General features: G+C 41.6%; 1 protein-coding gene across 12 annotated transcripts in view; it reads right to left on the bottom strand.

Annotated features, from left to right (window-relative positions):
* The window catches only part of mecom (MDS1 and EVI1 complex locus), a 224731-nt gene that overhangs the window by 120259 nt on the left and 80995 nt on the right, over window positions 1-23477 (bottom strand). For all 12 annotated transcript variants that reach the window (XM_072461392.1, XM_072461435.1, XM_072461401.1 and 9 more), the window contains exon 2: window positions 21917-22251. In XM_072461392.1, coding sequence (XP_072317493.1) covers window positions 21917-22251 — 335 coding nt within the window. The remainder of the gene's footprint in view (window positions 1-21916; window positions 22252-23477) is intronic.

Here is a 23477-nt window from a genome sequence, read left to right as displayed (position 1 = left end):
AAATGAAGAGTAAAAAGGTGTTTTGTTGTCCTTCTTCCAGTACGTACTGTTATGGGCAAAAACCCCTGTAGCTGTCCTGTTAAATAAAACCTTCGGGACCACAACACTTAAATACAGTGAAACATCGCTATATCGCGGTTCACTTTTCACGGTCTCGCTGCTTCATGGATTTTCATCATGCATTGTGTTCTGCATTCTGATTGGCTAAAGAATCTCTCCGCGTCTTCTCTACCTGTGTGTTAATAACGTTATGGATTAATATGTACACGTACGTAAAACCGCTTGCCAAATTGAAGTTTGCGAGGCCGGTGAGAGCGGCGCGTGTGAGCTTCAATGTTTTATGGAGTATTTCATTGTATAATAACTGTAAAAAAATTAAGTTTTCTACTTCGCGGATTTCGACTCCCGCGGGTTCTTCTTGGAACGTAACCCCCGCGATAAACGAGGGATCACTGTATACAAAATCTTAACAATATAATCAAATTTACTCTGTTTCCAAGCAAAGATTCTGGTGACCCTCCTCATCTTTCCCAGGAGCATCAGCACTATCAAATGGCAGATGACCGCTACCATTAATTAGCAATGGAATCACATTTGGTACATCATCTCCCACCATTATAATATGTGCATTTAATTCATTGCTTGTAGAGACTTTCCTTTGCTCTTCTTATCTTGTCAATATGTTTTGCGATGTGAAGACCCGACTAGAACAACCGACCAATCTGACAAACTGAACAGACACGTATTTTCGGAGCCAAACCCTGGGGTCCATGTGTGAGAAAAAAAAAGATATCTCTGGAATGTCCGCGCTCACGCCTCATTGCTGCTCTCGTGGTAGTGAGCACATCGGCCGGTGGAGACGGGACAGAGGAGATTTACAGGAGGTGTCAGAGGCTTCACTTCCCCGAGCCTCCAGAGCCCAATCCGCTGTCCTGATCGGGGGCCTGAAGAAAAACAGACGTCCCTCACAGGCTGACAGTGAGGAGGAGACATCCAAACACACACGGAGCCCGGGGAATGACTGGAGACGCAGTATGGGCTGAAGAGAAAGGCCACCAGCGGAGAGCAGAGGGTATACTGTAAATCTGGAGTTGAACGATGGAGCTGGACCACGTTAAAACTCTTCGTTGAAAATTAGGCCGATAAAACGTCTGTGTTGAGGTTGAATAACTACAGTGGGATAATGGACCTTGTTAGACTGATGCATGGCAAAGTTTGTAGATCTGAAGAAGAATTTGAGCAGTTTTTAATCTGATCTGGGAATATAAACATCACATTCTAGAATTTGAAAACAGATTAAAAGAGCATTGCAGAACTATGTATCTAGGTCTCAAAACTCCTGCTAAGGACACAATAAATGGATACCTTTGGAGCACACATTTGGCAGCAGGGATGAAGGCCGTCACAAAGAAATTTCTGACTCAAACCGAACCAACAATCAAGGACTGGACCGAAATGACGGAAAATTTGCAAATTTGACAGGCAAAAACGCAAATTGAATTATAATAAATTAAATGACTCCAGAGAACTTAAGTGGTCTTGAAGAGTCCAAAAAACATGCCGTTTTCTGACCGGTCATCCAAAATATGACAACTGACTCAACAAACTTCTCCGTGAGCAGTTTCCAAGGTAACACGTGTAAACAAACAGTGACAAACCTGCTTACAAGCTGCTGTTTAACAGGTGGTTACACTGAGGAGAAGTTGGCAAAGCGCTTTTTAATATACCCACTAACCCATAAAGAGAGAAAAACATCGTAACCCACAAGTCCTCAAAGTGTGCAAAAGACTGAGCTGGCAAAGCCCACAAAGAGCTTTTTGTCCCCCACAGGAGCTGGTAGCAGTTCGGGAAGTGCAGTCCAGAGCCAGCAGGATGATTTATGGCTCTGTGTCCGTGTGCTGTTGGACATGATCCCACTGTCACTCAGGGCAAGAAAAAAGATGCTCACGCCTCGACTTGCAGGGTAATAGTATTTTGAAGTAAAAGAACATTTGGGCATTTACACTACCTTCTGCTATGATGATACAAAAGGAGGAACATTCTTTACAAAAATGACGCAATGATCATCTTAAATCATAACTCAAAATGAGACACTACAGGCAAAATGTGGTTTTCTTCCATTCAGCCACAAAATATGTTGTTATTTCATGTAATATATATATATTTTTTTTTTATCTTTTTGCTGCACTGTGATTGAGCCAGTCTCTGCACCACTCAATCCCAACAGCTAGAGTCTGGATATTTCTGAGTTATTATGAGGATTCATCTTGCTGACAGATTTGTTGATACCTAATTCCATGCCTGATTTATCAAAGTTTTAACGTTAGAGAAATTATGTGATTATTTTTGAATGCCAAATTTCATTCAGATCTACTGGTAATTTAGTCAAATACTAAATAAGATATCTAAAATCTCATTTCTCAAAATTCTCATTTTAAAAAAATCCAATAAGTAAACAAAATTTAGAAAGAAATTCAAAGCTATTTCTATATATTTTTCAGATTTATATGTCCCAAAATGTTTTTGTTTACTCATGAAATGTCTTATTTATATATGAAAACCTTACTGATGACTTTTTTCCTTAGATTTATGTAAGTAAACAACAGAAGACATTTCAGAATAATGTCCATTAACAATAACTACCATAAACAATAGAAAAAAGATGAACTGGCTGGTTAATCATTTAAAAAAAACAGTTGGGTTATGAATTTATATCACACCAAACATTTAAAAAATGTAATAGTAAAATAGCTTCCAACTTGACCAAAATCCTTCAGTCATTTGGGCAAGATGACAATCTCATTTTTGAGCCATAAAAACATGTGTGACTGAACACCCAGAGAAGTTACATAATGCTTTGAACACAGACCTATGACATCATAACAAAGTGCATAATTCTTTGTATGGTTCATAGACGACGACAGAAAAGTGTGTCCTGAACCTCTGACAAACTACTTGACGTCCTTTTCATCGATCGATAACTCCGATCGATCTTGCAAGACATTTGTCAGTCTTTGCCGTAGTTGCAACTTTACAAAACCTTTCTGCCGTTGATATCCGTTCGTTTTGCATAGATGCCCGATTTGTGAAACCCTCGCTGACGGATTGGGCTGGCGAGAAGGGCGCGGAGGTCTCCCATAGCCGCCGCCTCTGTTCGACGGACGAAGCTTTGGGCCGCGCTAACCCTTATCTGCGAGCTTCTGCTACCTGCTGCATCACAAAATCCTATTACAAACAGCATAGGGGGGGGACATTTAGGTACGCTCCACCGGGAAATCTGTATCCCCCGGCACGTAGCACGACCCGAGACATCCAATTCTCTAAATCCAACTTCAGGACTCTACCGCGTTGGTGTCTCCTCACTCAGCCTGATGGATTCCTTTGGCTTGTACTCGTCTTCCACTTCTGAACCGTCTTTGCTTCTCCTCAGTCTCATCGATCACGGTTGTTTTAGCCCTGTCTGGTTGTCTGCTTGTGCCTCTTCTATCCTCTCAATCTAAGGACCTTTTGTCGCCGAGCAGAGGAGCGGGTTACGAGCTACGTTTCATCTCGTCCAGGGGGAATAGCTCTTTTTTCTTCCCCCACTCTGGGACTTATTTATCTCTGGGTTTAACATGGTAATTTGCTGCGTAGCCGAGTTTAACGTTATTCGAGCGATGTTTGAGTCAGGACTTTGGAACGGAAAAGATTGCCACACTTTAGCTCTGCACAGAACATGAACTTTATAGATGTGATTGTGAAGAAATTAATTTGTAATACTTAATACTTAATGAATGGTAAAAGGTGGGTAAAGGAGACGAAGAAATTACAGGAAAAAGGACATGTATTCTGCTTAATTATTTATCAGGAAGTAATATTTGATGTATGTTTTGGAAGGACAAAGCATTAAATATTGCACAAAATACTACAACATAAAGTTTGGTCACTTGTAGATTTATGTGAGATCTATGTAGAATAATACTGTTACTTCAAGCCAAAAGTAGGCAACGTGGAAAACTACTCAGACAAACACAATTTCTTCAAGTGACTCAAGTAGATGTAACTGAGTACTGCAGTACCAACTGTGCTGCCTAAAGTACAAGTAGCAAGAACAATGTCAATGCGATTAACAAGAGGGTTTAGCATTCATTTGCCGCATTAGTCTAAACCTGCAGCTGCCCTGGGGCAAAAAGACAACTATATGGCTGCTTTTCTGTGCTTTTGTCACATTTTGACTCCCAACTTACAAAACCATTTACTATTTCTAGTTCTTCTACTGCCACTGCCACTCCATTAAACAGATATCCCTTCTTAATGACATATCGTTAAACTATATTTAATGTCATTATTGTCAGAGGGTACATGGCCAGAAATAAAATAGAAGGCAATAAGACAATGATGACTAGGATAGAACCAACTATCCAGAACTGGACTGAACAGAACATTTACAAGATGGAAAAATGTACTTTTTCTCTGAATTCAAACATGAAAAAACTGGGGAAAATGGGATCGTTACACCGAGGGACATTTTGTTTTAAACTTCCTTTTAAGTTGGTCTTTTCTCACTTGGTTCTTGTTCTGTTATTGCTGTTTCTCATTTAATAATATATAAAAAACAAAGAAAGGTCAAAAACATCCAGTGACACCTTGCAGTTGATTAGTACATAATATTAATAATAATAGTTGCATTCGGAAGACAAAATACAATAAATGCTACAATAATTCTTTCAGTCATAAACATTTTCATTAAATTTTTTGTCTTTGCCACATTAGTTTTCCTCTTTTTGCAAAACAATCAGAAAGAAACCAGAATACTCCCACTACATGTCACTGTACTCCAGGAATCAGATAAAGATGAGACGTTTTCAGATTGGCCCACTTTACTGCCAGTGTTCCAGGTCTATTGTACAACACAAAACAGATGAGCGCGTATCGAGTGTTGTCAGTGTCTAACTCAATATATCCAACACGGCGTTACGTTTTATTGTCCAATTTATATTTTTTAAACAACGGACGGAGCTCGGCATGAAAAGCGATATGTCACTTAGCAGCTGAGCTAAATGAACATTCCTGAAGTGACTGTGAGATGTAAACACGTAATGTAGCTCAGCAAAAACACACGGAGAATTACAGGGCACACATGTTATAAGTAAGGATGTTTGGAGACGTTCTCGTATTTAAGTAATCTTTCGACAAATGTCTTTATATTTCGGCTAAATCGATGTTTTCTCTTGCTTATGGAGCTACTGTGACACGCGTATTGATTGAAATATGTCTTTGTTCGTACTGTATTTACTCGACGACAGGAATGGATGGCTGTGTTATTGTTGTTTGCGACCTGTGCAATTACAAAACAGTTATTGACCATGAAGCGATGCCGGCTCATTACTACGCTAATTAACGCAATTAAATACAAGAAGTGAGCTGGTTTGCAAATGTGATACCCTGACATGTTTTTAACACGATTAACAAACTGCCGTGGAGTGAAGGGATTGCACAGGTTTATGTGTCCAGTCGTGAATAGAGGACGCTTTCAAATGTTCTGTCCTGAATGTGCTGTGGTACGCAACAATATGTTAAAAAGATTTGGATTTTCACTCTTTTAAACTAAAACACAAAGCTACAAGTTTGAATTTCCAGCATAGAAATGTCACTTTAATCTTAAAAAAATTGCTGCAGTGGCTTCTAATGTGCTGCATGTGACGCCCAATGGTCGTGTGCTCAAATCATTTCCACCAATTTTTTTTTTTTTTTTTTTTTTTTTTAAAGCATTTTATAGCATTAGGTAAGGTTTTCTAAAAAGCTGATCAACTTTTTCAACCAAATCTTCACACTTCTGTCGTATCGACCCTTTAAAATCTTATGTTAAAGATACATGTTCAATGATTTACTCACATCAGATCCAAATGCTCCAAAAGCAAACATCTTTTCGAGCCTCAAAATTACATTTGAGCTTCACACATTTTTTCATTTGTGTTAAAGTATGTAATATATCTGTAGATAAAATAAAATAAATAAAGATCTTAAGTCTCTGTAAGCCTTTGTGCTTTAAAACCTAGAAATATAAAGATTTTGCCTCCATCAAAAATGCTGTGTGTCTATAATCTCCTTTTGCATGAATAAACAATGTCAAATACAACTGTAAATGCCTTTGTGCCTCTGTGAGTGTTTTTCATTTGCAAAAAACACTTCTATTTTGGAATATTTTAGAAGTAATCAAAGTTTTTTTGACACTTTTGCCTTAATTTTGAATTTTTGAAGATTGTATTGCAAAAAAAACCCACAAAAACTCCCACAAGCCTAATCTGCACTGCTTTACAATCAAGCATAAGTACAACATAAATATATATTTGTTACAGCTTTGCAATCCCACATTCTTCACTCCCCCTGTTTATAATTAAGCTAATAGCTGTGTCCGATACGTCATCATAGTCAGTCCGTAAAATCGCACATAAAGTCAACAGCAATGACTAAGTATCCATGTTATGGCTTACACTATCCCACAATGATCCTATGTATAATTATAACATTTATACCCATTGATTAATCTGCCATTTGTTTGACTGATGAGTTATTTCCTTGGCTCATATAAAGACAGTGACAGCTAATCATTACAGTTCTAATCTACTCTCATCACTGCTTTTATTGACAATATTTCTACCCCTTTCAATGTGTCAATCATTTCCTTCCTTTTCTTTTCCTCTCACTGTCCGCTCACTTCTACGACATCTCCACAGGGCCAAAGACAGGGCAACCTCGCAAATATTGACTTTCCAGTAACACGAGAGAGCGCGCACGCGGCCGCCGCCAATGGTATGGCTCAAATTAAAGCATTATGGCATAATAGAGCAGAGTTGGGGTTAGGACCTCGTTACTGCCACCCGGGGGCCTCTGCTTTCTCTCTCCTCACAGTTCTGGGAGTTGTCGCAGTTTTTCTTTTTTTTTGTAACCAGCTTTGGTCTAATTGGAGGCGCAATATGTGGTTTAAGACAGCGTTAAGCAGTAATAAGCTCCCAAAGCAAGTGTGTCATTCTGTTTGCCTTTTGAACTGAAGTGCAATGACAAGACGGAACGAGCAAGAACACACACATTTATGAAACAGACATTATTTACAGGCTTAAACGTGGAATGTGTAACTTTTCTGGTAGAGGGTCTGCCACCTGCTTGTCTCCATGAAGATGCAACTGATTTGCCTTGAATCTTCCACAGTATGGCATTAAACATATCTACCTTGCATGTTTTTGCATTCTGATCTGACCTGTAACTTGGCTTGTCTCCATATAGATGGACATGTTTGTGCAAAGCAATCTCCATGAAATAAGAAAATATGAACTCACAAAGTTAAGAGGATGGTTACGCATGCAAGCAACAAATGGAAAATGCATATGTTATGTATTATTCAAGGATATATTATTATTTGAATGATACTGTGACGTTCCTATTGGAATCCAGGAACAGGCCATATAAATATACTTTAGAAATAGCAATTTAGAATTTTAAGAAAAAAAATGGGACCCATCCTCCTAAGATGCCACTGGAACCATGTTAGTTGGATGGGTCCAGTGGCATAAAGAAGAGAAGAACAAATAAAACACTCTTGGAGAATTTAAACATGTTGGTCAGGAAGTCTCTTAAAGTCCATGACAACCACACAACAAAACAATGATCAGAAAAACCATAAGCTAAAATCTCAACCAGTAACACCTAGGACACAACCACTGTTCCCTTTTGCACTCCCCTGTAAAAGTCTGCCCTCTCCCCTTCTGAAAGACATTTGGAAACAATCAGAGGCATGTTTTAAGAGTAGTTTTCTCCTCCATATCAATCCCCCAGAGATAAGGTATCTACTGAGCCGGCAGCACAAGGAACTCATCACCTTGACTTCCTGTATGCCGTTTAGGGTCCCCTCGTTCTCACCCCTGTCTGAGGAGAGCAGAGGCCGGACCCCCATGTGTCGACTGGTTGGGCCTGGGGCTAATAGTGTGCTGAAAGGCATATTTTATACTGAAGGAGTCCAAACTATGACCTTCTTAAACTGCTTTGTTAGAATGTCTCTCTGTAGATGTGATGTTATAGCAAAAAATTTCAATTTGTTGTCATTGTAAGATAAAATACGTTGTTTACTTCTGGTGTGTCATTGGGCAAGATACTTTTCCAAACTTCTACAGCAAAAGAAATGTCTTTCTTTATATGTCGGTGTAATCCCTCATTCGTCCAGGCGTGTTCCATAGTAGAAAAAGCTTCAGTTGTAGTCATCTGGACTCAGTTTGAAAAAATAGACGTTTCGACTCTCATCCAAGAGTCATTGTCAATAAAAGAATTTAGATCGAGAACTCCGATATTAATACTGTTCTGTGGTAAGACCCGCCCATTGGGCGGAGCCTTCCTGAAGTAGAAAGAGTTGTTTGTTTCAACAGAAACTCCCCCCTTGTATCTACCGAGCTAGCCTATTCAGAATCTTAATGGGCTATTAGAATCCTCTTTGTCTTTGTGAGACCCTGGCTCAACCACCCTGAGTACCTGATTAGCATCCGGATGTCCTTGTCCTGGTCCTCTACCTTTCCAGGGGTTCAGTAACCCATTATAAATAACAGGAAGATTAAACCTTAGCCCTCCATTTCTGTTTAAAGAAGGTCTTTCTTTTTTAACAAAAATAGCTTCCTTGACTCCTCTTTCAAACCATCTTTTCTCCCTGCTTAAAACCTTCACCTCACCGTCTTCAAACGAGTGATTAGAGGCTTCAAGGTGGAGATGCACGGCACTCTGAGGTCCTGAACTTGTATTTCTTCTGTGCTGATAAAGCCTCTTGTGTAGAGGCTGTTTTGTCTCCCCTATGTACCGTTCTTTACAGCTTTCTTCACTGCATTGGATCGAATAAACTACATTGCTCTGTTTTTGAGTCGGCAACTTGTCCTTAGGGTGAACCAGTTTTTGTCTTAACTTGTTTCCTGGTTTAAAATAAACAGGGACTTCGTGTTGTCTAAAAATTCTCTGCAGTTTTTCCGACAGGCAAGACACATAAGGGATAGAAACACCCTTCCTTCTCTGTTCAGTTTCCCTTTTGTCCTGCTTTTTGGTTCTCTTCACTCTGTTGAGGGCCCAAGCGGGGTAACCACAGGCTGAGAGGGCATTTCGGACATGTTTTTCCTCTTTCTTCTTGCCCTCTGAGCTGGTGGGCACACCTTGAGCTCTGTGTTGTAAGGTTCTGATCACCCCCAGCTTGTGCTGTAGTGGGTGGTTGGAACCAAAGAGCAGATACTGGTGTGTAGGTTTCCTATATACTTCTATTTGGAGTTTCCCGTCCTCTCCTCTGATCGTGGAACAATCAAGAAAGGCCAAGCGATTCTCCTTAGCGTCTTCTCTTGTAAACCTGATATGTGGGTCCACAGCATTGATGTGATCAGAGAAGGTTTCCAGCTCTTGTTTCTTAATTGTTACAAAAGTATCATCGACATAGCGGAGCCACAGTTTTGGGGCTATGCCTGAGAATGAGGACAGTGCCTTCTTCTCAAAGTGCTCCATGTACAGGTTGGCCACTATGGGAGAGACGGGCGAGCCCATGGCACAGCCATGAATCTGTCTGTAATCAGAGGTCGGGATGCAGGTGAACAGGGACACAACATCATATGAAACCATGAGGTCATCTGGGTCCAGTTGGAGATGTTTCACTTTATCCACAAAGTTGTGCGTGTTTTCCACATGATGTACCGAATTCCCCACAAGCGGAGCCAATATAGTTGTTAAATGCTTGGCCACATTGTAAGTGATGGAATCTGTGCTGCACACTATGGGTCTGAGTGGAACATCCTTTTTGTGTATTTTTTGAAGGCCATAAATGCAAGGCATGGCTTCACCAGGATACAGTCTGTAATACAGAGGCCGGTCTATCACTTCCTCTTTTTCCAGCCTTTGTAAACAGTCTATCACTTTCTTCTTGTAGCCACTGGTCGGATCTCTTTTCAAGCGCTCGTATGTGGTCGTGTCCTCGAGGAGGGTGTGGACTTTGGCTTCGTAATCAGCTGCGTTGAGAATCACAGTGCAACGTCCCTTGTCTGCTGGGAGGATGTTGATGCTATGATCTTTTTCCAGTGCTGAAAGTGCTTTTCTCTCTTCAGATGTGATATTTGAAGGAGGTGGTTTGGCACTCTTCAGGGTCGCTGTGACACGTAGCCTCAGGTCTGCAGCCTCCGATTCAGTCATTTTGTTGTTTCTAATTGCCGTTTCAGTGGCTGTGATGTAGTCCTCTGTAGGGATGTGTTTAGAGGTGACAGAAAAGTTGAGACCTTTAGAAAGTACCTCCTTTTCTGCCTGTGTCAGAACACGATCTGATAGGTTCTTAATCCAATTGTTTTTGCTGGTCGCTAATTTGTCTGTCTCAGTCCTAATGTCTAGCTCGACCTCACCTGCATTCTTTTTGTTCAAAAGAATGTTGAACTTCTTGATTTGGCGTTCTTTGCTCTTCCTGTGCTGTGCTTCTTGTGCTGTCTGTGTAAAATCCAGCACCCTAAGGACAAGTTGCCGACTCAAAAACAGAGCAATGTAGTTTATTCGATCCAATGCAGTGAAGAAAGCTGTAAAGAACGGTACATAGGTGAGACAAAACAGCCTCTACACAAGAGGCTTTATCAGCACAGAAGAAATACAAGTTCAGGACCTCAGAGTGCCGTGCATCTCCATCTTGAAGCCTCTAATCACTCGTTTGAAAACGGTGAGGTGAAGGTTTTAAGCAGGGAGAAAAGATGGTTTGAAAGAGGAGTCAAGGAAGCTATTTTTCTTAAAAAAGAAAGACCTTCTTTAAACAGAAATGGAGGGCTAAGGTTTAATCTTCCTGTTATTTATAATGGGTTACTGAACCCCTGGAAAGGTAGAGGACCAGGACAAGGACATTTAGATGCTAATCAGGTACTCAGGGTGGTTGAGCCAGGGTCTCACAAAGACAAAGAGGTTTCTAATAGCCCATTAAGATTCTGAATAGGCTAGCTCGGTAGATACAAGGGGGGAGTTTCTGTTGAAACAAACAACTCTTTCTACTTCAGGAAGGCTCCGCCCAATGGGTGGGTCTTACCACAGAACAGTATTAATATCGGAGTTCTCGATCTAAATTCTTTTATTGACAATGACTCTTGGATGAGAGTCGAAACGTCTATTTTTTCAAACTGAGTCCAGATGACTACAACTGAAGCTTTTTCTACTCTTTCTTTTGTTGGTTTCAAGGGTTGTCTTTGAAGCACAAAAATGAATTGCAGAGTGTTCCGGAGAGCTCCATTCTCTGAGGGAGGAGCAGGTGCTGAAGAAAGTGAAGAGCATTCTGGGTCAGCACCACCCACTGAGCTTTGACTTATTAAATTGATGAATTCAGAAGGTGGTGTTTTCTGACGTTTATTGTATTGTAATATACAGTTGTTTTTCCTGGGTTTGACTCGATGAGTTCCACTTTTCAAACTGTGAAATGGTCCGTCTATAAGAGCCAAACTGCTCTGAGAATTCTGCACATGAACAGCCCTTTGGGAAAGTTGTCTAAATCTGAAAGAAAATGTAATTCTGTCCAACAAAAAAGGTGTAATAGTGGAGACGTTTCCCGACTCATCCAAGTGTGTGTGTGAAGGCGTAATCGATGGTGATTGGAGAAGGCAAAGGTGCAACGTGGAGGCCAGAACTTACCACCGGAGTAACAGCTGAAACGTTTCTGTGAAGCTCTCCGAGTAAACAGACACATTAACGATCAAACAGTACATTTTCTTAGTGCGTCAGAAGTCTTTGCTACCAAATGAACTGATTTCCAAAGCCCCTTCATTGCCCCACACTGGGCCCCTCCTCTTTCCCTCACACACTCCCTCCCAGTCCCTCCTCTGTCGCAGCTCTCAGCAGGGAGGGGAAGCCAGGTTAACTAAGTGAACAAAGTCAGCCTGAATCGCAAGCGGGACAAAAGCCTGTCGCGAACGGGGGCCAGTGCCAATCGGAAGGTGTTGCCCTTGCGCCGCACAATACCAGGTGAAGGGGGCTCTCCGACCGCAGCAGGGTCAAAGGTCAGCCAGAGAGGATAAAAGAGCAGGTTTTGCTTGGGAAAAGAAGCGAGGGGAAGAGGGAGTACACCTGCTTTAAAGCTCCAACCGTTCAGCAGACAGACATAATGGTCGCCGCACCGTTGCAGAAAGAAAAGGAGGTCGATCTGATTGGAAGCACATGCAGGGCCCATGAGCCAATAACACAATGACACATGTCTAGACGGCATAGACAAATGGACTTTATAAGGTGCTTTGGCTCATAAGCAGCAGTCTTGTAATACCCATTTACATAATTTATACTGAGCTCTTATAGGGACGGCGAGGTATCGGTACAGGGAAGGAGGAGCGGTAATCGTCTTGTGGAGTTATGGAGGAAGGCGAGGGCAGTGATGGCATGTTACAGGAATCATCTGTGTATTTGTTTTTACCTGTCCAGGGTTAGAGTGTCTTTTATGAGGCAAAATGGAAATAAATGGAGACAAAAGATGAATGGTTCTTAGTAAACCATTTGTTCATTTAATTAAATTCTTGTTCAAGGGTTATTAAGGCTGTTAAAAGTGAGTTAACATACACACATGTGGTCAAATTGTACTTTTGGGAGTACACCATACTTTTTGGTGGCTGTGGTGGACTAAATCAATTCTTGGTCGATTAAAGTCATGTGCTATCAATCGATAATTCAACTAAAAGGTGGTGGTGCAAAAACAAATCAAAAGTAGTGTGTTTCTAATATGTGTTAGAATAATTGATTCATTCTAATATTGTTCACTAAGTCGCTCCATATCTTCTCACTTCTGCTGTTGTCTCGTATAAATGTTTTTTTTACAGTGGTTTGATCTAAATAAAGTAAAAAACAAACACCATCGACCGATTAATCGACTAAACAACGAAAGGATTACAGCCCTATTTGACACCCACTGGGAGCAAGTCGAACAACAGAGACAAACAATGTATGTATTTCATGATTTGACCATTTGTTGCGCTACTGCTTCAGATATGATTGAGTTTTTTATTTTATTTTATTATTAATGCACTCTATCCTTTGAAAACGTTAACTTCCGCTGGTGCTTCATGTCCTTCCCCAGTCTCATCCCCATTTCACGCTAAACTATCCTGTCAAATAAAACCAACGGGCCAAAAAATCCTAAATAGATAAATATAGCTTGGACAGTTGCAAAAGTACCATATTTTCCGTACTATAAGTTGCACCTTTTTTAATAGTTCTGGCCGGGGTGCGACTTATACTTATATTTAAACTTATATACTTATACTCCGGAGCGACATATATGTGATATTATTTGTCATTTTCACACTTACAACCACATTTCATACTCCAGTGCAACTTATATATGTTTTTTCTTCTCTAATATACATTTGTTGGCTGGTGCGACTTATACTCCGGTGCGACTTATAGTCCAGAAAATACGGTAGTTAACAGTAATTTCTTGACAAACTGTTTTACCCTTTCAATAACCAAAAGTCCTAAAAAAAAGCAACCAAAACAGAAAAAAGGTCATGTGACTAAATAATTAAACCGTATTGAGATAGAACATCACTTCCTAGTTCACTTTGGTCATGCCTTTCGAATTCAATGTGTGAAACCTGATTATTATTTTGTTTCATTTCCTACATGCATAGATTACTAGATTACATGCATAGATTACTAGATACTACAATCGAAACCCTCACTATTCACAAACAATTCATATCTAAACACGTTTTTCCCTCGTTTTCCTCTCAAACCCGTCCAAACTACCGCAGACGCGAACACAACAGATTAGCTTGAGGAGCAGGATTACCCATCACCAGGAGGAAGCCCCCCAGACCCCCAGCAGGTGTAGGCCTTTCTCTGGGGTACAATGGAGCGCACTCCCCTCTCACGCTGCCAGGCTCCGGTTACACTACACTCACAACTCATCTTCTCCAAAGACAACGCAGCAGACGCACAACAAAAGGGTGAACAAGAAGGCGGGGGATATTGGGAGCGACTAAGGAGGTTATGACGAGTATTAAGAGAAAGGTCATGTAATCAGTGGCGGAAGACGTACTCAATGTATCGCATGAAAAAAGTACAATGTAGCAGCTGCAAAATGTGCGTTTACAGTCAAAACGTACACATAATTCACCTATAAAAGCATCAAATGAGTGGTGAGCTAGATAAAGAACTGAGTTGACTTTCTAAAGCTACTGAATCAATCAATGAATTACACTTTATATTATATCACTCCGTGCACGGTTTCTTGGCTGCCCTGAAAAGCTGAAAAAGTTCTGGAACCTTCGTCACGCTTGTTGATTGTGACACCCAATAGGAGAACGTCCAAGCATCTTTACCATGCTGATTAACTGAGCTAGCGTGTTCCTGACCAGGGTTTGGTACGTCAGCACTTCCTGTTGATTCCCTCGACCAGGGCGCGGGGCGGGACCGTGTCAGAACCTGATGATGGTTAGCTGTGGGCGTTTTAAACATTCTCTTTGGGTGTATTGGCGCTTGGTTACTGTGTCACGACCCCAGACCGTGCTGTGATCTTTCAATATCACCACACGCGCTGATCATACATGCACACAAACACTCCGCCTTCGCCTCATCTTTCTAGATCATCCCGACATCCACAGAGCTGGTTCGTTTCTGTTTTCTTGAGATTATTTATCGTCGCGGCCGTCGACCCGGGCCATGACAATTTGTACTATAAAGTGATTGCAATACAAAGTGCTTTACAGATCACCCACACAATAACTCAATGTATCTAGTCCTTTTTATTGACATATTTACGCTTGCTCAAAACATTTAGGCAAGATTTCCCCTTGAAAATGCTTTAAAAATATATTAGGTCTACAGAATAGTACTTTACTTAACAGAGTACATATGTCAGATGATGTAAATATTCACTGAAAAAAGTACTTACCGGTAGTAGTTTGTCCTTTATACTTTATTTAAGTACACTACTTTTACTTGAACATGCCCTGAATGTAGTTTTTTTGGCATTTTACAATTTGATCTTCATGTAAATTGCATATTATGACGTGCTCCACACTTGGCCTGGTCACTCTTACAAAAGAAATCTAGATATCTATGGGTTTAGCCTTGTTAAATACATAAATACAATCTTATATAGTGCTTTATGAACACTATTAGGTCCAATTCATACTGTATGTGGTCTCTGAACTAAAGTGTCAGCCTAATATGTCACCAGTGTGTTTTCTTGTACGTACTTGGGACAAACCCTGTAAGACATTTTCACCAAACATTCTTAAATAGCCGCATTGTCTCCCTCTTTACATGTCATTAAGTGCTAATTAAACCACCCATACCAGCGGCTCATCTGTCGGGAGAAAAACAGATGATGGCTCAGGCTGTCCCACAATGCACTGACAACCGCCATTCGCCATTCCCCGAGCACTGGATTTAAATCGCTTTGAATTTCAAATGAAAGTATGTCTGTGAGAAAAGGTGAAGATGTGTGTCCATTGAGCGGCGGGACATGAGTGACAGAGGGGTGAGAGGCTGGGCAGTGACAGAGGAGGAGATGAGGCAGGCCCGGAGGATTAGGGGCTTTGGACAGGCTCTCCACCGCTTCTTTCTGCGGGTGACAGGGAGCGGTGACGGGCCATAGAGTACAGGGACAGGCCACAGGCAGCCGGGACATCTGCATTCATTCAGACAGGGCTTATGGAGGACAGGGACACGCCCTCCCGAGACGCCCTCGCAGCACACTCCCACACTCGGCTCCACGCTGCGAGGTGTGGATGGAGAGGCAAAGATCGGGAGCATTTGATTACACTTTGTTTCATTGTTTTCTTATTTATGCTCAAGAAAAATGGTTTGACTTATAATTTAAGAACTTGATTTTTTAATATGGTTCAAAATGTGTGTTCTGAATAGATGTTTAAGTGAGTTCACGCTTATTTGGTTCTGGTTTTATTCTGATAGACTTGTTTTAGTCCTGGTCTAATTCATGTTTAGTCCTAGTTTAGTCCAAAATGTGGTGTTTGTTTTTGAACGCACCCTTAAAGGCGGTATGGACGATTTTTCGGCGATTTGAGAACGCAGGCGGAAGTGCGCATGCGCACTCCCCCGTGCGGACTGATACAACACACACGTGCGTTTGTTTACTAGCGCAACGGAGCGCATCGCATCTCTCGTCTCCCGTAGATTTCTGTCCACTTCTGCGTCAGCTCGAACTGTCTTTCTCCGTCTTCATTTTGCCCCGTACACTGAGGGAACTATATTATGATAGATCCATGCGCTTAGGCACGCGGAAACGTGGGGACGAACCGCACGCGGCTGCAGGTGAGCGGTAGGTGCGTTTTATGATTGATACGTGGCAGGACAAATGATTTATCCACGCCACGAGGAAATATGATTAAAAAAATTGCTGAAAAAAATCGTCCATACCACCTTTAAAGTCTTTCAAATAAAGGGCTGTGCAGGTAGGTTGTTGCTATAACATTCTAAACGTTTTTTAAATTTGAATATTTGGTAGATTTTTTTAGCAGGAACACTTTATTTGACACTTTGCATATACAGTGTAAAATTAAGTGCAATACAAAGTGTAATAACCTGAAATTCAGCTGCTCAAACCCTAATCCTAACTCTAATCTTGTGTAATTACAAGTTGTTGTGTAAAACGTTGAATTGTTCTTGCTGTTGACTGTGCGCAATTGCCTTTTATCATTTATTCCTGGAAATCAAAATGTATCTTCAATCTCTATTTAACTAACTTTGTGTGTTCCTGTTTGTCCATGGAAAACATTACTGGGAAAAGGTTTACGTGGTCGGGCTGCAATGAGTCGACTGGCCGACTATAAAGAATAATTATAGTCGTATTTTGACAATGGTAATTGTTATCTGGACTACACAGACTCTAAAACACATCCAAAAATACTTGTAAAACAAAGATCAGCATTATTAACTCAAAATGTCTAAAAAAGGTTAAACTATTTCTAATTGTAATACTCTTTTTAGCCAATAGGCTTCTCTATCCAGAAGCTGACTTTGTACGATGTCATTATATTATTAATCGACTAATCAAAAAAGAATCAATGACTTGTCAGCTACTACAATGATCCTTAGTTGCAACCCTTGTCCGTAGCATGATCTTTAATTATTCATCATTTTTAGCTCGACTTGACAAGAGATTTAACAATAAGAGCAGAAGTAGTGACGATAACTTTGAGCTCGTTGTGCACAGTTGCCCCAAACCCAAACGTACCTCATTTCACTCTCCAAACCCTCATGTGTCAACTCTGAAAGCCAAGTGCTCCCTCCGGTCTGCGGCGTGATGGGAGCGCCGACTACACACGCCGGCCTTGGGAATGGCTGCTTTACCACTGACAGCACTTTGACTGATGGGTCTATGCGATGCTTATGTGAACAAAACCGGCCCGGACACCTGCCTCTCCTCCTCCTATCATCCAAACTCTCATGAGGAGTCCCGGAGAAAGACCCTGCCCGGCCCGCTAATCCTCGCTCCCATTCACCATCACTGCTAATCTCCGGCACCACCTCCCTGCGGCCACCTCAACCTCCCCACTCGAGAGGTGCACAAAAGCCCGCTCGCACCACTGCCCTCCCCGCGCCCCTAACCTGCCCCGCCCATCGCCCCTACAGCAGGAGGTACCGGGCTTTCTAAATCCGAGAAGCGTAATCCGGAGGGGCTGGGATACCGAGCAAAACCTAAAGGCTCATTGAGTGTTGGATAACTCTCTCGCGGCTCCTAAGTCTGGCTGTTATTGTTGGTGGCGCTGAGAAGAGGACAGACACAAATGGAGTTTGAATTTCAATGTGCATAATGATTCAGAGAAAGAGACAGCGGAATATGGAGTGGTGGGCATCCAGGCGTTACGGGGGAGGCGAAAGAAGAGGAGATATACATGCAAATGCTATGGAAGAGCAGTCAGGGTCACTCAACTGTGCGACAATGGACAGACCGTTTGGAAGTGTGCAAACAGGTAGTTGTGGTCTCTAACCGTATTTAACAATAATAATAAGTCTGAGCAAATTATTAAACATATTCTGATTGTTGATAAAAGATAATATCAAAGCAAAAGGATCCTGACAATGATGGATAGTCACGAAGGACTTTAATACACATTTTCTGAGATTTTAACAATGTCACTCGCGCCCTTTACAAGTCCAAAGGGCACAAAACTTTAGTTCAGAAAAATGAATGAATACAAGACTGGAAATAGTAAAAGTTTAAATGATTCTTGACTGAAAAGTAGTTCCAGCTTTTTGTTGAATTCCTTTTCCATCATGATTAATATAAACTGATCACAGACAACATTATTCTATTATGTATTACATGAAATACAAAGGGGGCAATGATCGTACCGTGAGCTGGGGGTTGTGGGGGATATGCAGTATTTTCAAACCACGAAAGAATGAAGTACTTTTTTATAATTATCTTAAATAGCTCAGAGCTCTCACACGCACAGCTTTAGAAGTACTTTTTTCAGACAGGAAGTACTATCTCCGTCTAATGTGATTTATCTTATTTATTTATTTTTGTGTGTCCTTCACGACAGAATAAAGTACTCTTGAATCTGGAAGTTGAAGTTCTCATCCTACAGCGTCCTAGTCTCCTGCTGTGTGTGAACTGTGCGTTGCAACATCAGAATTTTCCCATTCCGAGACATATAAAGGTTAAAAATGAGAGAAAAGTTGTTTAATGCTAGTTTAAAATGGATATTTACAACATATTGCAGCTTATCCCACACTCCACTCTGAACTCCACCACAGCCAAAACCCCATCAGCGTCTTTCTCCTCCGCCCTGAAGACGCTCATCCCCTCTCTCCTCCACCCCCCCCCCCTCTTTACTGTACATATTATTTACCGGAGCGCTCCCTCCCATAACTCTCCATTCCTGTACCCATAAACCATCGCGGCCCTCATATCTCACTCTCCCCCTCTTATGAATAAAGTCCTGAAATTTATAGTGATGGCATTGGAAGAGTAGTGGCCCCCCAGGTGACAAACTCCCCCGCAGCACCGTCAGCTCGCGGCAACGGTCCCGGGCCACTCCGCACCCTCCATCACCACCGCCGTCCAGATGGGAGCGCCCACTTTATCGTTCCCTGGTCGGTGACATCACCCCGCCGCACTGCATCGTGGGATTGATGATGAAAGCAAGCATATCTATCTTAACTCGAATCAATTTTATTTTTTACAGACCCCTCGCCAGTCTTATTGGCATATTGACGGTGTGCGGGTGGGGTAGAGACGGCGGGACGGGGGGGGGTTCTCCATTGCGTTTACCATATTTAATGCAAAAGGGGATGTCATCGCCGAATATCCGTCCTGAATAATGTGGCATTTCATCATAAATTCTTTACAACTTATTTACTTAATGGAAAGACTTATGGCGCGCTGTCAGGGCGGTAATTAAACATGGTGATGCAGTGCCGCGTCCCGAGAAGGATATCATCTCGGACCCCCGCCTCACCCCCCGGCCCCCCTCACCCCCCGGCCCCCCTCACCCCCCCCCCCCCCCCCCATCTATCCGTCTGGCCCGGGACATGCACACGCACACACTCCCACCTTTTTAAATACAAATTATTATTATTCAAGACCGGCACATTACACCCGGATTAAAATTCATGATAATACATCTTCCTTTCTTCCTCTCAACAGGGAAAAGAAGATCATTGACATCATCCAGGTGATTGTGAATCTATTATTTGTTTTAGAATTTAATATTTTCCCATATGAAAACATTAGGCGGCTTCAACAGCAACAACAAAAGATAAATGCTTCTGTACGTTTGATCGAGAATTAATCCTTAAATCGACTTAAATCGTAGAAAATTGTTGAAAATATGAATATGAACCGCAATTCCAAAGATTTGTCCTGAGAAATGCAAGGATAAAAAAAAGCCTTAATAAACAGGAACAAATTGTTTTTTAAGAATGATTCAGGCTTAGTCACTACTTACCCTACTTAACATGACCCTAACCTCTCGATTAAGTTAGTTATTAAGCCTGAATCACTCAACCTTTATAATAATCTCGATTGGAAGTTATCAAGGAGGAATAGAATAATATAGAACATTGCTATACAAATGATATTATCTGTTTTGGCAAATGAAATCTTTATTTACCTTAACTTGTTCCAGAACTACACAGTTGACACAGTTGATGCGGTGACCTCTTTTGAACGTGATATATTGCCATTTACAACTTCAACTGCGATGTGTGTTTGATTTCAGGCGTGCGAAAGGATTCAAATGTGTCACTAAGTTTAAGAAGTTGAAGATGTTTTTCTTCCTACTCGAGAAACGTTTCCGTTTTGAAGCTGATCAAGAGTTTTATTGTATTTCTTCAGTTCTGCAAACTTAGTCCCATTGACCAACATTTCAAGTTTTTGCTATGAACTGCTGGAAAACACAGACATAATTACTACCAAATGATTATTACATGTTGGACGATTCTAATATTTGATTTTCTTGCATATCCAGCCATAGTATTATAAGTATATCTCCTTGGTTTCGCATTACATCTAAATTGTCCCCGAAACTACAAGGAAAATGCATTTTTTCTTCCTTTATTTTCTTGAAGACACAACTTAATGAATCTCACATGCCCACAAAGGAACAATGTGCTGAGAGTGAAGAGTTAATTCCACCCCTCCAAATTATGGAGGACCCATTTGAACAGAGTAAATGAGGCGGATTGTCTGTCTGCAGCTCCATAAAAGCTGAGCCACTGACACTGACTGAGGCCACACCCGACCTTTGACCTTGTCCTGTGACCCCGGCTTCGATCCCTTTATGTCGCTGACCAATATGTGATTTGCCAATGGCCGCTCTGGGTCCCTAACCGTGCTGACCGAGGGATTTATGGCTTTTCATTTTAATTGAGTTAAGAGCAAGAAGCCTGTCTGTTTTCTTTCAACAGCGCCGGCGGTCTAAGATTACATCACTGGACAACAGCAAAATGCACAGGGAAAATCTTTGTCTGCAATTTAAACGGTGACTTGATGGAAGAAAGGGGTAAAAACAAGTTTGAAGACAAGTAGGAAGATAGTGCAAGGAATTAGATTAGCAAAATAAATCGTAGAAACCAAAGCATTTGAGAACGTTGATGTGCAAAACTATGACCCAAGAGCCTCTCTGACCAGTAGGATTTCAGAAATGATGCCATGTTGCTGTAGTTTATTGAGTGGTTAAAATGTGTGAACTGGACCTCAAGATTTGAGGCTTAGAAAAGACAATACAAGTGTTCTAAAGCCAGATGTCCACCGCACGATTCGGCCGTCTGCGATGAAAGATTTCTGATTGTGGGTAAAATCTTGAGTTGTGGTTCAAAATTGTGGATTGTATGTCTCACAGAGAGTCAGGGACAAAGCTTAAACTCAAAAACAAGCTGCGGTTTATGTCAAGCGAGTCTGATATAATGGAATCTTGGTTGCAGAGTGAGCTGCCCTCTCACTGCGACTACGATCTACGGTCTGTCAAACATGTGACCAACAGTAAACACTAGCGCTGCCCAAAGTAATATTAAATTAGTCACTTTTACAAACACAGCTGGCATGTAGCGCTAGCCTCCACTAACCGGCACAACTGCGGCGACTTCACCTCACGGAGCCTTAAGCAAACGGTGGTAGTGGCCACAACTGACGATCACACTGTGTGACTTGTGTTCTGTCTTACCACTTTAAATTCCTTGTAGTGTTAAATGAATTAAAAGCATGTGCAGTGGACACCAGGCTTTACTTAGCCCAGTTGACCAATTTTAAAACCTGTTTGCACACTTGCCACATAGAAAAATGCTAAAAAACAGTTTTTAATTCAATCAATACGACACGTTACCAGCAGGGGGCATCTGCCATAACAATCAGATAACATTTCCACACATTTAAGTATGCAGAAAAGTCGTCCAAAAGTAGGTAGAAAAGCCAGACTAAAGCAAATGAAATGGGTTTTGCATGTCCTACCTCCCAGCCTAGAGTGCGATCTAGAAGACATGGCGTTTGCTCTCCGATGTATGGTCCAAATCTTTCTCCAACCTCCACCTTCCTGTGAGTCCAGATTCCCAAAGCAGCGCCGGGAGCTGACGACTCTCTCAGTTCAAAGTCTTCAGGGACGCTCAAGTCCTCCTGTGTCCAAACCAGGCTGTGTGGATGGAGCTGGAAGGAGGGTGAGACGTCCTCCTCAGACAGAGCTGGTGATGGCTGGTCTTCTGTGAGCGAGGAGAAATAGTCGCCGTTGGAGACGCATGCATCGTCCAAGAGCCCGGCTGGGTAGAAGTCCAAGTTCTCATCTCGGTCACCTGTCGAACAAACAGGAGAGATTCCAAGTGAGGGACAAGTTTGGTTTGTGCATACAGTATTTTGGAACTGAAGAAACATGTATTCATTTATTTTATTCATCACAGTTCACTAGGGCCTTGAATACAGTCCCTCAACGCTTGCTCTAGTGTTTAAAGGCGAACTATGTAACCTTTCTGGTGAAGGGTCGACCGCCTGTTTGTCTACAGCAATTTGATACAACTTTGCTTAGTATGCTCCACAGTATGGAAATATATACATTTAGAATATTACATTAGAAGTCAAGTAGAACTGTGTATGAGGGAAGAAAAGGTTTCAGAGGTAGTCATCTGTACAATGCTCTGAGTAAAATTGTTTGAGTGGCTGGCACTTACTGCTTCATTAAAATAGAATTGACAGTCTGAGATACAACCTGCCCTCAGTCTACAAAAGCCTCATAAGACCTTGGCAGACATCAAACCAGTCAAATGCTAATGACGAGTACTTGAAAGCTCTGAGGTAGAGCTGGCCAGACCTCAATAACCACCCAACCTGCATGAGGGAAACGGACACACTTGAGCAGGGTAAGACCAATGTAAGCTCAGGAGAGTATAAATGCTATGCTTAAAACCATCTACACCAGACTGAAAAGGAAGTCCTTGATTTCCAAAACAGCGATGACTTTGAAACCTTTTCAAGCACCAGTTGAATAGAGGATTGAAATACTAGATAAGTTTAATTCCATACTGTGGAACATCTCAGCCAAAGCAAGTCCCTCACACACATGGTCATATTCAATACAGATGCATATTCACATTCATAGTTATGTAGGCAAATATATATACGGTATTTAAAAGTAGTTAAGATATGTACCATGAATACCACATGCCACTCCGCACAGCACGGCCTACATACTATCGCACAAATGTAACTGCAATCTGAGCCGCAGCTTGTTTTCCCATTCAAGTTCTCCAACAATGACAAAAGCCCACAAAGCAGCCCCCTGACCCTCATCCTATCTGAAATGGAAACAAGAAGTTAGTGAAGCGTACCATGTCTTCTCGCAATAAAGATCCGTTCAAATAAACATCACAGGACGGGCTTTTCAAACAAGAGTGTTTATCACGTGTTAAAACAATTTCTTTTTATTGATCGTGTCATGAAAGGCGGTAGATCACCACTTTCTTCTGAAGCCAGTCATGCAACCGAATGTCAGGAAGCTTAGAATGTAAAGTCAGCTGAAGCTAAG

This window comes from Eucyclogobius newberryi, unplaced genomic scaffold, assembly GCF_026437365.1.
Source record: "Eucyclogobius newberryi isolate DKJ021-1_F unplaced genomic scaffold, fEucNew1.0.hap1 SCAF_10, whole genome shotgun sequence".
Taxonomy (NCBI): Eukaryota; Metazoa; Chordata; class Actinopteri; order Gobiiformes; family Gobiidae; genus Eucyclogobius; species Eucyclogobius newberryi.
The sequence above is the reverse complement of the archived record's forward strand: the minus strand, read 5'-3'. Positions and strand labels throughout refer to the sequence as shown.